Source organism: Pagrus major, chromosome 15, assembly GCF_040436345.1.
Source record: "Pagrus major chromosome 15, Pma_NU_1.0".
Taxonomy (NCBI): Eukaryota; Metazoa; Chordata; class Actinopteri; order Spariformes; family Sparidae; genus Pagrus; species Pagrus major.
The window spans coordinates 11,439,990-11,454,032 of record NC_133229.1 but is presented as its reverse complement, the minus strand read 5'-3'; the positions used below and the strand labels follow the sequence as shown (position 1 = coordinate 11,454,032).

At 43.9% G+C, this 14,043-nt stretch overlaps 1 protein-coding gene across 1 annotated transcript in view; it reads left to right on the top strand.

Moving 5' to 3' along the window:
* Positions 1 to 3,548: 3,548 nt before the first annotated feature.
* mcu (mitochondrial calcium uniporter) overlaps positions 3,549 to 14,043 on the top strand; it is a 64,527-nt gene continuing 54,032 nt past the window's right edge. The window contains exon 1 of the mRNA XM_073481884.1: positions 3,549 to 3,689. Within this exon, the coding sequence (XP_073337985.1) occupies positions 3,573 to 3,689 (117 nt within the window). The 5' untranslated portion in view covers positions 3,549 to 3,572. The remainder of the gene's footprint in view (positions 3,690 to 14,043) is intronic.

Below are 14,043 nucleotides of genomic sequence, written 5' to 3'. Positions count from 1 at the left end.
TGGTGAAACTTGATCCACAAGCTGTATCTCTGTATAATGATGAAAGATGGCTCAGGTGAAGACCTGCAGACAAAAGCAGGCTCCAGTTTCAGCTGCGTGTAGTGTTCTGTGAGCCGTCATGTGTGTAAGAGTGAGCAAGACACAACAGGCAGCATACTCTTCCTAATTAGGTCTGTGTTTATAGGCAGGGCTCGACTGATGGTTTGATGAAACAGAAGTTACACCCACGCTTGTGTTGAGCATTACCTTTTATTGTACAACTATGGGAGGGGCTCTTTCGTGCTGCTAGGAGACATTTCAGTCATGCATAGACATGCACACAAACACACATACGCACACAGGCATGCACACACCTCTTTTTGTACTCTGTTCCATTCATCCATCTCTGACCTTGAAATATGGGTGCAGAGTTTTCATAAGTTCTGTCTCTCTTATACAAGAATTTTTCAAGATAGTGGTCGACTATGAAAAAAAGATTATATTTGAATTACCTACATCTAGATTTGTTTGAATTTGTCACGCTCATATTGAATGAAATCAGAATATTAAGCCGTGAGAAACTGAGGCACAATTTGAAATGCCTGAAATAAACTCTGGACTCTCACTGAATTATTTTAGTGTTTTACAGTTCAGAGCGACTATGTTATGTGGTACCACCAGTACTTAATCTTGTTGTCTTGTATCTACACTGTCACTATCTATTATTATGGTGGGGAATTGCTGATTTCATATTTTATACAACAGTCATGCAGTTGAGGCATGTATTTGCTGCAATTTACTTGTATTTATCTCTTTTTATTGGCTATATGTGAGAAGATTGTAACGTGACGTGCCTATACAAGGGTGTGGACGATTCGTTTAAGTTGTTTAATGCTGCTGGACTGTGGATTTGTAAAGGTTTGTTGGATTTTGTGAAGGACTCGGGTCGGATTTTCCCTGAGAGTCCAAAGGATGTGACTTTATGCACGTTCTCAGGCGCCTCGTCTCAGTGCCTCTCTCTGCTCTGCTAACAGAGAGCAAGAGTAGCTAACGTTGAAATGGAGTCCACTAACATAAACAAATGACCGGCCGCCAGCACAACACAGAAGTTCCACTGAGCCCTTTTAAGGTGTGACATAAGTTCAAGTGTTGATAATTATTCCTTTGTTTAACTTCTTTTTAAGAGCTGATTACACTGATTTAACACTGTCAAGTGCAGTGCAAACAAAACCATGCAAAAGCTCCCAACTTAAATGACTTGTTAAAATCTAATACCTGCGTCCTCTTATGTTTACACTTCTGACAAGCCATGTGCAAATGCATACAGTCTTGGTACAGTTGCACCAGCACTGCAAAGGTTTATGTAAACCTTTTAAACCACCGCCTGGTAGTATTTGGCACCACACGAGTATTCGTTTTGTGAATCGATGCAGCCTCGGGGCCTTGAGCAGGTCCTTGTCCATGGCTGAGAATTTGCATTTAAATTGCATCGCCCACACAAGCCTGATGCACTGCACCTGAAGAAGTACAGAAGGAGCTGGGATGAGTTCAGGAACAATGGCATACTACTACTGTTCTTCACAAACAAACAGAAAGCAAGCACAATCAACAACAAAACAACCAAATCTCTACTCGCATTTTGTCTTGTTTCTTCTAAGTTTGAGCTTTGTTATGAAGCCGTGTTATCGCATGATGTACTGAAGCGAAAGTTACAAAATGTGGTTGCTCCCGTTTATTAACAATTCAAGAGTTACTGCAGGTTATCTGGTTTCTCCCTTCACCAGCACAGGTGTGGCAGAGGGTATTATATGACACACTCGGTCAAAGATCAAGGAGAACATGTTACATTCCACCGAAGGGAGTCTACTCGACATTCATTGACCAAACGGACCCATTAGCACTCCTATTACCTACATTTACAGTGGCTGAGTGATTCTGGAGAAAACAAACTGCCTCATACTTGACTGCTTGGCCCCTCGTGCTCTGCCATTTTGGGACAGAAGCAATGAAATGCATTAAAGCGTTCATACATCAGGAAGTAGCCCATGCTGTTTAAAAAGTCACCGAAGATCAGTTCAATTTGATTTGATCCTGTAGGCTGCCCTATTGGGACGCAGTCGCAAGAGTGAGTGAAGGACGAGCTAATATTAGACACAGTTATGGGGGAATGGATGGTGTGGCCAGTGACAGCAAGTCTGCCAAGATGTAGCCTAACGCAGACACACTCAGACAAGTTTATTGTATCTGTCTCTTACAGGAGAGCTGGAAACATTTGAAGTGCAAGTCAGCTCTAGAAGTGCCATGTTTTGTATGGGCACTACCTCCTAAACTGCACACCTATACCCATTAAAACTTATTTTAATTATGCCATAACAAAAGAGACAGACAATAAAAAAGAGGTCTTTATACTGCCTGCATGATTATTTGTTAGAAATCACTGCAATAATCCAATAGAGACTTTAAAGTAACTCAATACTGAGTTAATGGTGGTGTCTCCTTGCCCCCCATATTTGTTTTACGATTGCGAGTGACAGCTGAGGGAACGCCTGTTTTTATCTCCTGCTGTGTCACTATAACACTAGCACACATTGTGCAGTTTTCCTCCACTGAGATAATGTTAAAGGATACGTTCACCCAGAAATGACAGTTCATCTACAAACCCTCAAGCTGATGGAAAGTCAGGGGGAGTTTTACAGTCTGCAAAATATTTCTGGAACTTCACGACAAAATAGCGCTGCGGTATTCTCCTTAAGAACTGAAGTAGATGGGGACTTGTTTTAACAGAAAAAACAAGGGAATCATGGCACCATACTACTTGGCTAGCATTATCCAAGTCTGTGCAAGTCTACGGCCCTTATTAAAGCTGAAATTGTCACTTTAGCCTCATCTGAACAGGGTCCACGAGTTTGACCGCGTATCCAGGCCTTTTCAAATCAATTAGGGATCTCAGGGCTTCCGTACGAGCTGTATTGAGCAATTTAGGTTTTTCTTCTGCTGTTTTTTTAATTTTTTAATTTTAAAACAAGTCCCCAGCTACTTGAGGAGAACACTGCAATGTTTTGCCGCGAAGCTCCAGAAATGTTTTGTGGACCTTTCCATGAGTAGATAGGCTCGGTGATTAAAATGTTCATCTTTGGGTGGACTTATCCTTTAACAGAGATCGTAATGGAGATGGTGTAAAGAGGAAGCTGTGGTTTCATTTGTCTTTCACTATGTGTTTTGAGATTACATCTACTGAACTGAAATTGAAATGTTCCTCATTTAGCTGGTCCCATTTCCCATCAGCCTGCCTGCTCTCACATGTGTAACAACACATTTATTACACGATTATGACACTTTAGTGACCTTCAGTGAGCAGCTCAGTGACGCGTGCTTTCCTTGTGTGCGACAAAATGACACGGACTCGTTGTGTCTTCAATTAGCCAGCATTAAAAAAAAAAGTGTTTTTATCTCTCGCGTACTGGTGCAACACTGGGCATGTGTATGAAGCCGTAGTCCAGCCCCGCAACCCGCCCACCACCCTCCCTCTACCCCTTCGGTGCGTCTCGGTCCGCCCGCAGCAGTCTCCTTCCCGGCGAGGTTTCACTACAGAGATGGCTGCGAAAGTGTGCAGATCAGTACTCCTGTTGTCCCGGAGCAGCGGAGCGGTGGCCGGCAGCCTCCCCGCACTTGTTGTCTCTTCACAGCGACATCATCAGCACATAAGACCGGTAAGTCCCAGGACATCAGCGCAGCGCAAAGGGGGAGAGGTGTAGGACCGGGCGGGCAGGCTGGACCGGGGGAGAAACGCAGCGGTGGCGGCTGCCTGGGCTGGCTAAGGAAGTAAAGCTAACTAGCCTCAAGATTTTTCCGCTCATGTCTTTTTTCTTCACATTGCGCCTCACGGGAAAGGTGAGGCACGAGATGAGTCATGATGTGTACCCCATCCCGGTGCCGTGTGGTTATTTTAATCCACAGTGGGACGAGGAGCTTTGAGAGGCAATGCAGTTTTTTTTTTGTGGAGCCCATCAGCAGCCCACTGGCGCTGCCCCGCCGTTTACTGTAACCAGCCTTCAGACACTCTGCCCTGCTGTCACATAACGACACATATCTCATGTTTTCTCCCGCGTCCTTCAACTTTGCGGGTATATTTATTCCCCCCCCCCCCCCCTCAGGCAGCCCTGCTCTCATTGTTGTGTGTGGATTTGAACGCGATCCTGGTGAAAGGTGTTGGTTTATTCCTGCAGTAGATGCTGGGGTTTGGTTTGTTACCGACGGCCCTGGGATGGGTGGTTTTGTTTTTTTGTGTGTGCTGTTGCTATACTGGTGTTTGGTGGGGGTGATCAGCTTTTTAGAGGCTGCATCTTTTTTGGTTGACAGTCCATGACCGATGGTTCCCCTCATCTCTCTCTGGTGTGTGAGCTGCAGCGTCTCTCTCTCTCTGTGTGTGTGTGTGTGTGTGTGTGTGTGTGTGTTGGTGCAGCAGCAGAAACTCAGAATAATGAATGTGCTCACAGCCAGAGAGGAAAACTACACTTGTGCCATATGTGTGTATGAAGGGATGCTCTCACTATTTATTCACACACACACACACACACACACACACACACACACACACACACACACACACACACACAAATGAGGCTTCACAGGAACATGGAAGTAGTCCACACTCGGATGATGTCAGACTCTCCAGCCAGCCTGCTGTTTCTCCCCTCCCTGCGGGTGTTTCCCCATTCAGTCGGGAGATCCTGGGTTTTCCTGCAAGCTGATGCGGGTCCTTTTACACGGCCACTGTGGCAAAAAAAAAAAAAAGAAAACAGGGAAAAAATGCTTGCAATAACAGGAATTGTGTCACTACAGTGCAGTGGTTGCACATCTCGTTTTTTGCCTCTGTGACCCACTCCCTGTTACTGGCTGTAACTCTGAGCCTTTACAGCAGCCGCCTGAGCAGGGAGGTGAGACACAGGATGGACCTGAATACGTAAGAATGAGGAAGTCATTGCAGCCCAGGGAAGAGAACAGCCCCCTTCACTGTAAGCTAGGAATACTGCTTCGATATTTCACTCCCTTATCCGCTCTTTGGCTTGGATTACCTCCCTCTCTTCTCATGTTTTCCCTTTCTTACTTCTCCCTTACACAAACACTAGCACAGGCCTTGTGAAATTAAATGAGCCTGTCCTTTCCTGTGAGACACACCGCCCTGGAGGTTAAGTAGCTGTCAGAATAGACTCACTTGGTCCACATCTCCACACCGGCCCTTGGTGCTGTCGCCCACTGTGAGCCATTACGATTGAGCACATTTACCCCCGTGGAGAGGTGATAGTCTCCCATCTACTAAAATAAGTAGGCCTATTTAAACCTTAAGTGTTTCGCAGCTCAGAGTGTTTCGGATCCTAATAAGATCTCACTTTATTTCAGCCCTCCCAGGTGTAGTTTTGTTTGCCTGTCATATTGTGTCCTCGTCCATTGAAGCGTTGCTGCTGCAGCTCCTGTCACACTGTGACAGCCAAGCTTCTGCACTCATTTGCGAGTCCTTCACTGCAGTGTGGGAACTCTGTTTCTAGACCTGTACTGTCTGTAAAGCTGCGGGGGGACGCGTTCTTATGAGTTGCCATTAAGCATGTAGTGTCACTTAGAGGGATATGCACCGCCGTCCAGTGCTCAGTTTTTAAGCAGCGAGCAGACTCACGGCTCTGACTGCTGCCCCTGTAGCGTAGCGCAGACATGATTGGTCAAATCCGTAGGGATGCAAAGCAGACTGTGGGCTCCAAGGCTCACGTTTAACCTGCGCGGGATTACTATTGAGTCAGCTGTCATATAAAACGCTGCTGTCTTGAAGTGTGGCAGGGGAGTGGAGTCATTGGGAATAAACAGTCCTTGTAAAAGGGTTGTAAATCACAGGCTTTTTTTTATAGTATGAGAACATATCATGTGTCTAAAATACGAGGTTTCATGGTGAGAAATCAAATCACGCTTCCTTTTGTGGTTTATTTCCATTTAAGCTGACATGTTCATTAAAGCTGAGCAGTCAGTGGCTGTAGTAGTGTGTGGGGCCAGGGGGTCGAGGCCCACTGCTGGCTTTTAATCCAATCAGTGTAGGAGTAAACTAATTTATCCCCGCTGCCTTCACGGGCTCAGTGCTGAAGTTATCCGGATTAGTGCGATAAGAGAGTGACTGTCAGCTTGTAGCTGTGGTCTGCTATAAAGGTGATAAGATGCTTGAATGATTGATAAACCTGGCCACACAGTCAGTTTCATTAATGTTATCCCACCCTTTATGGACAAACAATAGCTTTTGTTTTTGCTTATGTAGCATAAAGACGACTCACATTTCATTCTACAACCCTGGTGTTGTAAAATGATTATTAAATGGCCCTTTTGAATCTTACTCCATTGACGGTCTCACTTTTACATGTATGACTGAGACTGCGAGTAGGCGTATTGTAAGGAGGATCAAGCGTTTGGACATTAAGATGATGAATGGACTGTCACATTAGCTGTCATTCGTGTGGTAAAGGTTAATTAACGATTTCATTTTTCACTCAGGACTCTGATGATTGACATGTGTATGGACTCGAGGCTGACTGATAATGGATGTCTAAAGGCCGACATAATAAAGAGAGTTTGGAGCACGATAAGTAGACTATTAATTGGCCGATATCACCCCTCACCCCCCTTGAAGTGGTCAATCCCTCCCCCCCTCCCCCGCCACTCTCAGTGAAGCTTTGAAGCCCAAAAAATGGTATTTGTTACAGCCCCAATGTTTATATGTAATTGGCAGTGTTGTAGTCAACCTCACCTCACCGAGACCAAGTCATGGCCAAGACCAGAATGTATCGAGACACGGACAAGACCAAGACTTTGAGGGTTAAGACCAAGACAAGACCAAGACTTTGAGGGTTATGACCAAGACAAGACCAAGACTTTGAGGGTTAAGACCAAGACAAGACCAAGACTTTGAGGGTTAAGACCAAGTCAAGACCAAGACCAAGGTGGTAGATTCCGAGACAAAAAGTGGTCTTGAGACTAATACCAATTTCGAGTATTACAACACAAATAATTAGCGAGGTGGAGGCAGGACAACCACTGACAATTATCAGAGTTCCAACGATACCAAGAGTTTGTAAAATGTCCTATCGGCAGCAGCCCAGTATGGACCTCTAATGTCTGGAAAATAATTGATAGCATCTTGGTACTAATGCTTCATTGGTTTTACATGACATAAGAGGTTCATCTTATCATGTCTGGTACCTCTGCTGGAGAGGAACTTATCATTATCTTTGGTCAGTGCAACTGCACTGCTCCATCTTTTCATTGATATTGAATTACTATCTGCACACTGAGACAATTTTAATGGGCATGAAGTGCAATTTAGAGGGTTTTCCTTAGTGGGTGAGAAAATTGATCTGAGTTTTCCTGCGGGTTTTCATACACTCTTGCTAGGTAATGCGAGACGAAGTGATATGATAGAATTTCAGTCGAAGGTATGGTTACAGAAATGATCGATTTGTTGACTGGATACTCCATTCAGTCCATGTACGGTGCCACGTTGCTGCTGCTGGTCTTTACATGCTTACACTTTCCACATTAGCACACAGTACAGACTGGCTCATGTAAAGTGGCACCGGTATCAGAGTAACCTTACAGTATGAATAAGCCAGGCAGAAAAAGACACAAAGACCTAATTGATTGAAGTCATGTCAAGCTGTATGGATAGGAAAAACTCCAAGAGACCCCCACAGAGCTGGTAGCTATCAAATTGCCTGTAGGATAAAATAAGATCAGCAGTATAATACTGTACAAAAGAAATATAATATATTGCTGTTACAAAGATTGAATGCAACAATCTGCACATTGGTTGGGCAAACTCTGGTCTTTGACCAATAATCATTCAGAAACATTACAGTGCAACTTTGCCTGAAGCCAGTTTAATATCTGCACCTTCTTAGTTGAACAACTGAGTAGTTGAGTCCACTATCACTGCCTACTCCTTCAGTGTTTGAATTAGTTTTAGATAGTGGGCTGCAGAGCAGCGGACAGGAAATGGGAGAGACAACCAATCTTGTATCACGAGGCAGGCAGGCACTCTGCTCCAGAGGCAACCTATCTTAGTTAGACCAACGTCAAGCTACAGAATGACTGCATTTCTCTTGATTTATTTGCCCTTCTTCAGGACCGGTAGCAAGGAATTTGTCACAAGCTGTGACCCCTATGTGTTTGTGTTGTGTGCATTGGGAAGGCTTTTCCAGAAATGAGGCCATATGGCTTCAGCATAACATCCTTTGTTTTCTTAGTGAAGTGCTGCGTCCCTTTTAGAGCTGCTGTTTGCTCTCATTTGTTTGTGTGTGGGCAGGGGATCAGGGTAAAAGGTAAGCTGAAAGGTGGACGCATAGGACATGCAGAAATTAGTCATTTGATCATCAGATGAGGAAAACAAGATAGTGAAAGACTATTAGTGTTGGACTGAAGAATACAGTAGCAGCCTAATTTAAAAAAAAAAAACAGTGGAAAAGTAGTATTGTGATTAAAAATAGGCTCTCGGTAAATATGCAACAATGACAATGGGTTTTAATTTGCATTTACTTAACATTTACCAGCTGAAACAAATCTCTTTTCATGTTGATGATTGTCTCGGAACAGCTTGACAGGTACATACTCCCATTGTTTCTACATTTCCAACACTGTTTTCAAAGTTGTGATTTAAAACCTAGACACCTAGATGATTGCCAAGAATTTCAAGGGTGGTTAAAATTGTGCTTACCTCACAGCAGGGTGGTAAGGTAACCCTGTAGAGGTTTATTTTCTGACAGTTCATTTCAAACTTGTCTGGAACTTGTCTGACTGTCTAAGTCTGTGCTCGGCCTTAATGAGATTGGGTATGTAGAGGCATACATCCCTCACTCCCTCAAACCTAAGGGCCTAATAGACCCATATATGTCATTTTTTCCCATTAGACTCATGTGTTGGTGCCTTCACTGGCATCTCATGGCAGTGTAGTGACAATGTCATGGACTGTCTCATCATCCAACAAAATAACAAGTGTGTGTTGTCATCTCAGTGCAGTGATGAAAAGCTGATAGCTTTAGTGGCTGTGTTTTTGACAGACGTCCTGTCAGCTCAAGTGGTGATCACCAGGGTGAGCAGTGGCCAGAGTGATTTCTAATGTCTGCCATGGTCTGGGAGCTGTATGGCTGACCTGGCAGGGCGTCTGAAACTGAGAGAGTGGAGCATTTGTTCAGCTGCACCCTTTTTTTGAGTCTCCATCATCCTCCTCACGGTTTCTATTATAATGAGGTTGACAGGTCTGTGATGTGGTTGAGCCAAAGCCTGCGACTGGATTCATCAGAGTTCAGTTCTGGTTAGCAACTGGACTGCTAGCATTCTTATAATATTTGAGTGGGTCATTTGTTGGATGTAATACATTGAGAATCACGTTCCAACATCTCACGGCACTCCTTTTATGTTTTTAACGTTTTTGTAAATGGCTTTAATCACTGCTTCAACTACAGGTACCCCTCTTAGGACAACATGCAAAACAGCTTCTATTGCAGGTATCTGCACACGAGCCCCATGAACAGCTGTTTAGTTAGTCACTATATGACTGCTTGAAACAGTATATTCAGTTAATTCATAGGCTAGAGGAGAAAAACTGTCTCTTTCCTTCTCCCTCTTCCACTCTGCTAGATCTACAGACATATGCTGCTGCGTGTCCTGTTTCCCCTGTGCTTTCTTCTACTAATTTCCCCATGCTCTCAGAGTCCATCACATTACAGCACCTGCTCAGTGCAGTAACCTTTCTCACGCTCACCAGCTGTTTGCCCTGCAGTCAAAAGAACTGTCCTGGAAGGTGAAATCTTTGAGTATGAGACCCTTCCTGAAGTGTCCCTACCCCCTTCCTTTCTACAGCACAGTTATTTTTATAATACTCCAACTCCTTACTAGACTGAGGGGCCACATACTTCTGTATTCTGATGTTCATTATAGAGATGCTGTTTTGTAATGGATGAGACTATTGTGATGGCCCAAGTCCTCATTAGCACTCTAGCAGGGATTTCACCCTTGAAGTGGTAAATGACTGGCGAACCTCTGCTGTTGGCATAGACTAATTAGCTGCTTCCCATGTTTCTGTGTGGCCCAGTGTGTCTCCAGTCAAGTCTGAAAAGGACATTAAACTAGGCCAACGTGTGTAATGTGATGATGGATGGAGGCGACGCTTGGTTACCCCCCTCTCATCTCTGGGACGTCGGGTTGGTGGCGTCCTCTGCCAGGAGGGCAGGTGAGGCGGTGGCTACAACCTATGAAGGTCATCGTCGGCCCAGCCTTTCATGCTATTAGATCTGGCATCAGGGCTCATTATTGTGACAGCCAAACAAATCTGCGGTAATGTTGGGTCCAAATGAGGCAGTGTGAATTAGACTAGAGCAGATTTAGCGTGTATGAAGGTCAGGTGTGCCCAAATCTGTCAACCAATGTGTGACAGTTATGTGAAGCATTTCCAGATTGAGGTGCTCTGAACAGTCGCATGAAATGCTGTTTGTGATCAGGTACTGCGTGTACTATTTGTGTTGCTGTGGGCTTCTTTGGACTTGATAAGCATGATTTATTCATTTATTACATTTTCACTTCTTGATTTACATAAAACCATGGCCAGTTGAAAATGACACAGGAGAAATTAAAAGTACATTGGTGGAAAAATAGTAATAGAAGGGGGTCATTTGTATCTGCAGGCTAGAGGACCGTAAAAATAGGACAGGCTTGATTGCACATGGTCATGGCGTGACTGCTAATATGTTACCTGAGTGCACTCCTGTGGCTGTCTCTCATGGTGCCGTCACACCAAATTTTTCTCCTCCCCAGTCCTGGAGAGAAAAGAGATGAGATGCATTTGTCTCCTGTTGCAAATTGATCCCACCTTATTTGTTTTCGAGAGTTCAATTCAGTTGAACTTTGCCCTGCAAAATGCAGCTAATTACCAAGACAGGGGGGTGGGGTTGACTTTTTTTCTTCAGGATGTATTGATTGTTTATACAAGTTCATGGTCCAATTAAGCCTTTGATGAATGGGCGTTTCATTTTCAACTGGCAGCTTATGCGCGCAACTTGTTATTGCTATTTCCCTTCACACCCCCATAAATTTCACCTTGCTAATTGAAGTCTGTCCGAATCTCAAAAACAGATCTAAATGAGTGCAGAATCTGTAGGCAATGGACAAGATTTTAGTATTGGATGTGTTCCAGTTTGCCTTTTGTTGTCCGTTTTATAGTCCAAGTAGTATTGACCATTCACATGGGAGCTGGCTTTGGTTGCATACAGTCTGTGTAAAGGGAGTTTGTGCCAAACAGCGGCATAAGTAGGCCTACATTCAACAGGAGGGACTGCATCACAATCGGTGTTTACAGGAGGGATGTAACACCTGTGAGCATCTCTCTCTCAATCTGCAGAGCATGTGTGATTGACAGTAGATGGGCGAGCGAGGGCAGATTGTCCGATAGTTTATATTGAATAAATGTATAAAATGCTAAAATGGGTCGCTAATATACCATATAAATAAATATATGTGTGGGAAACACTGATAGCTGTCATCTGGATATCCTCTGGCTGCACCAAAAGCTCTGTAACAACGGCCGTTGCCCCCAAGGGCTAAATCATTGCCAAGCCAAAGCCAATTATTTCCGAGATTGGGTCTGTCTACACCTTAACGAAGAGGTGAGACTCTCTTACTTGAATGTTTGGCCCTCCCATCTGAATATCCTCGAGCTGCAGATGAAACAGGCGCCTTGAGTCAAAATTAGATACTACTGAAAGTAAAAACAGATTACAGTGTGTTCAGCTTCTCATATCAGCCCCTTTGATGAAGCTGAATTCTGAACTAAAACAGAATTTCCTGCCATGCATCCACTTATCTACATTGCAGCGCTTTATTAAATTGAAAACAATATGGTATATGGTATTTGACGGATCCATAAATAACAATGGTGCAGTGAGAAGCAGAAAACAATCATATCAGGGCAGGGCAGCAAAAGGAGAGTCGTGACAGGCAGACAAAAGAAGAAGAAGCTGGCCTAGCTGTCGACAGTGAAGCGTCTCATAATTGGTAGTGGTAGCATTATGTATGAATGAGCCTTGTTTTACTGTTGCATTAATGGCTGGGAAGTTGTTCAGAGGAATATTGGGATTGTGTGATGTGAGGATTCCCTCGGCCTCAGGCTCACCTCTCTCACTGAAGAGAGACTGGCTGAGGAGGGCTGCCTCTCATTATAGCGCTCCCATCACGCTGCCAGCACAACCGAAAGGATTATTGCATCCGTCTTACCACAGAACACGGAGTTTGCTTCGAAACTGGAGAAGAACATTAGCCCGTTTCCTGCAATAATAAGTAGACAAATAGGTAAAAAAGCTCAATCAACTGTGAAACTTTTTTTTTTTTTTTACTCGCTGCCACCAACTTCAGAATAGCTGCACCCAGCAAACTAAAATGAGCACCGTTCCATACAAATGAGATCTATCATGTATGATGGTGAAGCAGCAGCATTTAGGATCCCTGACAACTTATTTGAGTATAGTTGCTCTGTAAATTATTTATGCATGCACACAAAACACTCAGACACTCTGTTGAAGGAATATGTAATACATAACTGGGCGTTTAAAGACGTGATTCAGCTCCATTAGGTTATGGTTTAACCAAAAAGAATACAACACTTTCCACCAATTTTGGATAACAACCTTGAAAGGCAAATAAAGCACACAAATTACTAAACAGTTCTCTTTCAAAGGGGGACCCCTGCAAACTTAAACATGCTAATGGTTCTCTAATCGCTTGGATGCCCCCCCCGCCTCATCCCTCCACCCCACACAACACACACACAGGAGCTCATAAGTAGTCATTCTGTTCTTCCTGCTGGATCGATGCACTGGGTTAATGGCAGGAGGGCTTGACATTTTCAAGTCCGTTACACCTTTTTTGTCCTACTGATTTGAGAGTACGGCGCCACTGTCTCCTCTGATAAAGGCAGCTGATCTCCAAGGTGCAGGGGACAGACGTGGAGGCTCTGCTGGAGGGAAATCTGCATGCAGTGTTTATCTGCGCGGTGAAACGTGCTGGTGTTAGGCTACCAGGGAAATGAGGGCTTTACTGGTCATGCTTAAACAGGATGTATGGGGAGCTGTGACATCATCTTTGTGTTGAGGTCATTGTGGCTGGTGGGCGGAGTGTGTGTCAACTTGAGAGGAATTCTCTCTCCATGGTAGTTTACTAAGGCCGGGTGCCAAGCCGGCTGCTGTTTGTTGTTCCTTTTCAGCTTCTCGTCACTTTGGTCCTTTTGTCTCTGGGTGGCTGGTTAGTTACAGCCATCAAAATGGAGCTTGTTTAAACTACATATATGACTACTCAATGCTTTGTGCCAAGAGTAAATCAAAGACAGGTGCAGATTCGATGTGGTTCCTGAGAGGGTATTTTAGCAGAAATTGAACTTGTCATCAGATGCTTTCCTGAAACATCATCATTTTCCGTATTAAACGATCCATGATTTGTAGAAATGCCGTTTTTGTGCACACAACCGAGGACGCACACTCATAGCTATGGTTCATGCTATATCCTTGCATAACAGTTGGAGACAGCAACATGCCAAGAAATGTTATATTGCACCAGCGAAAGCAGGAAAGAAGAAGACTGCTAGCTGCTAACAAACATGATAAAATATTTATGGCTTTTCAAATGTTTTATGAGGAAGTATATACATTTAACACATTAGACCTGAATATAAACACAACTTGTTTTAGTATGTTTACTGGAAAAATCCACAGACTACCTTTTAAAGGGTAACTGAACTGTAAATCTGCAAATTATGTGCACATTCATTTAATTACACTATCAATTGATCTCGCTCCCATTTTAAATATCTTCCTTTTAACAGAGAGAGAGAGAGTTAAGTATTTCTATCTTCGAGACCTCCAGTAATCTGCAAAAATGTAATGATGTTCCCCGGCACACCATGACCTCTAAATTCAAGCAGATGCTGGCTGGTATAGATGTGAAACATCTGTTACTTATGTATCTATGGTTCTGTGAATTGTGGCAGTCCAC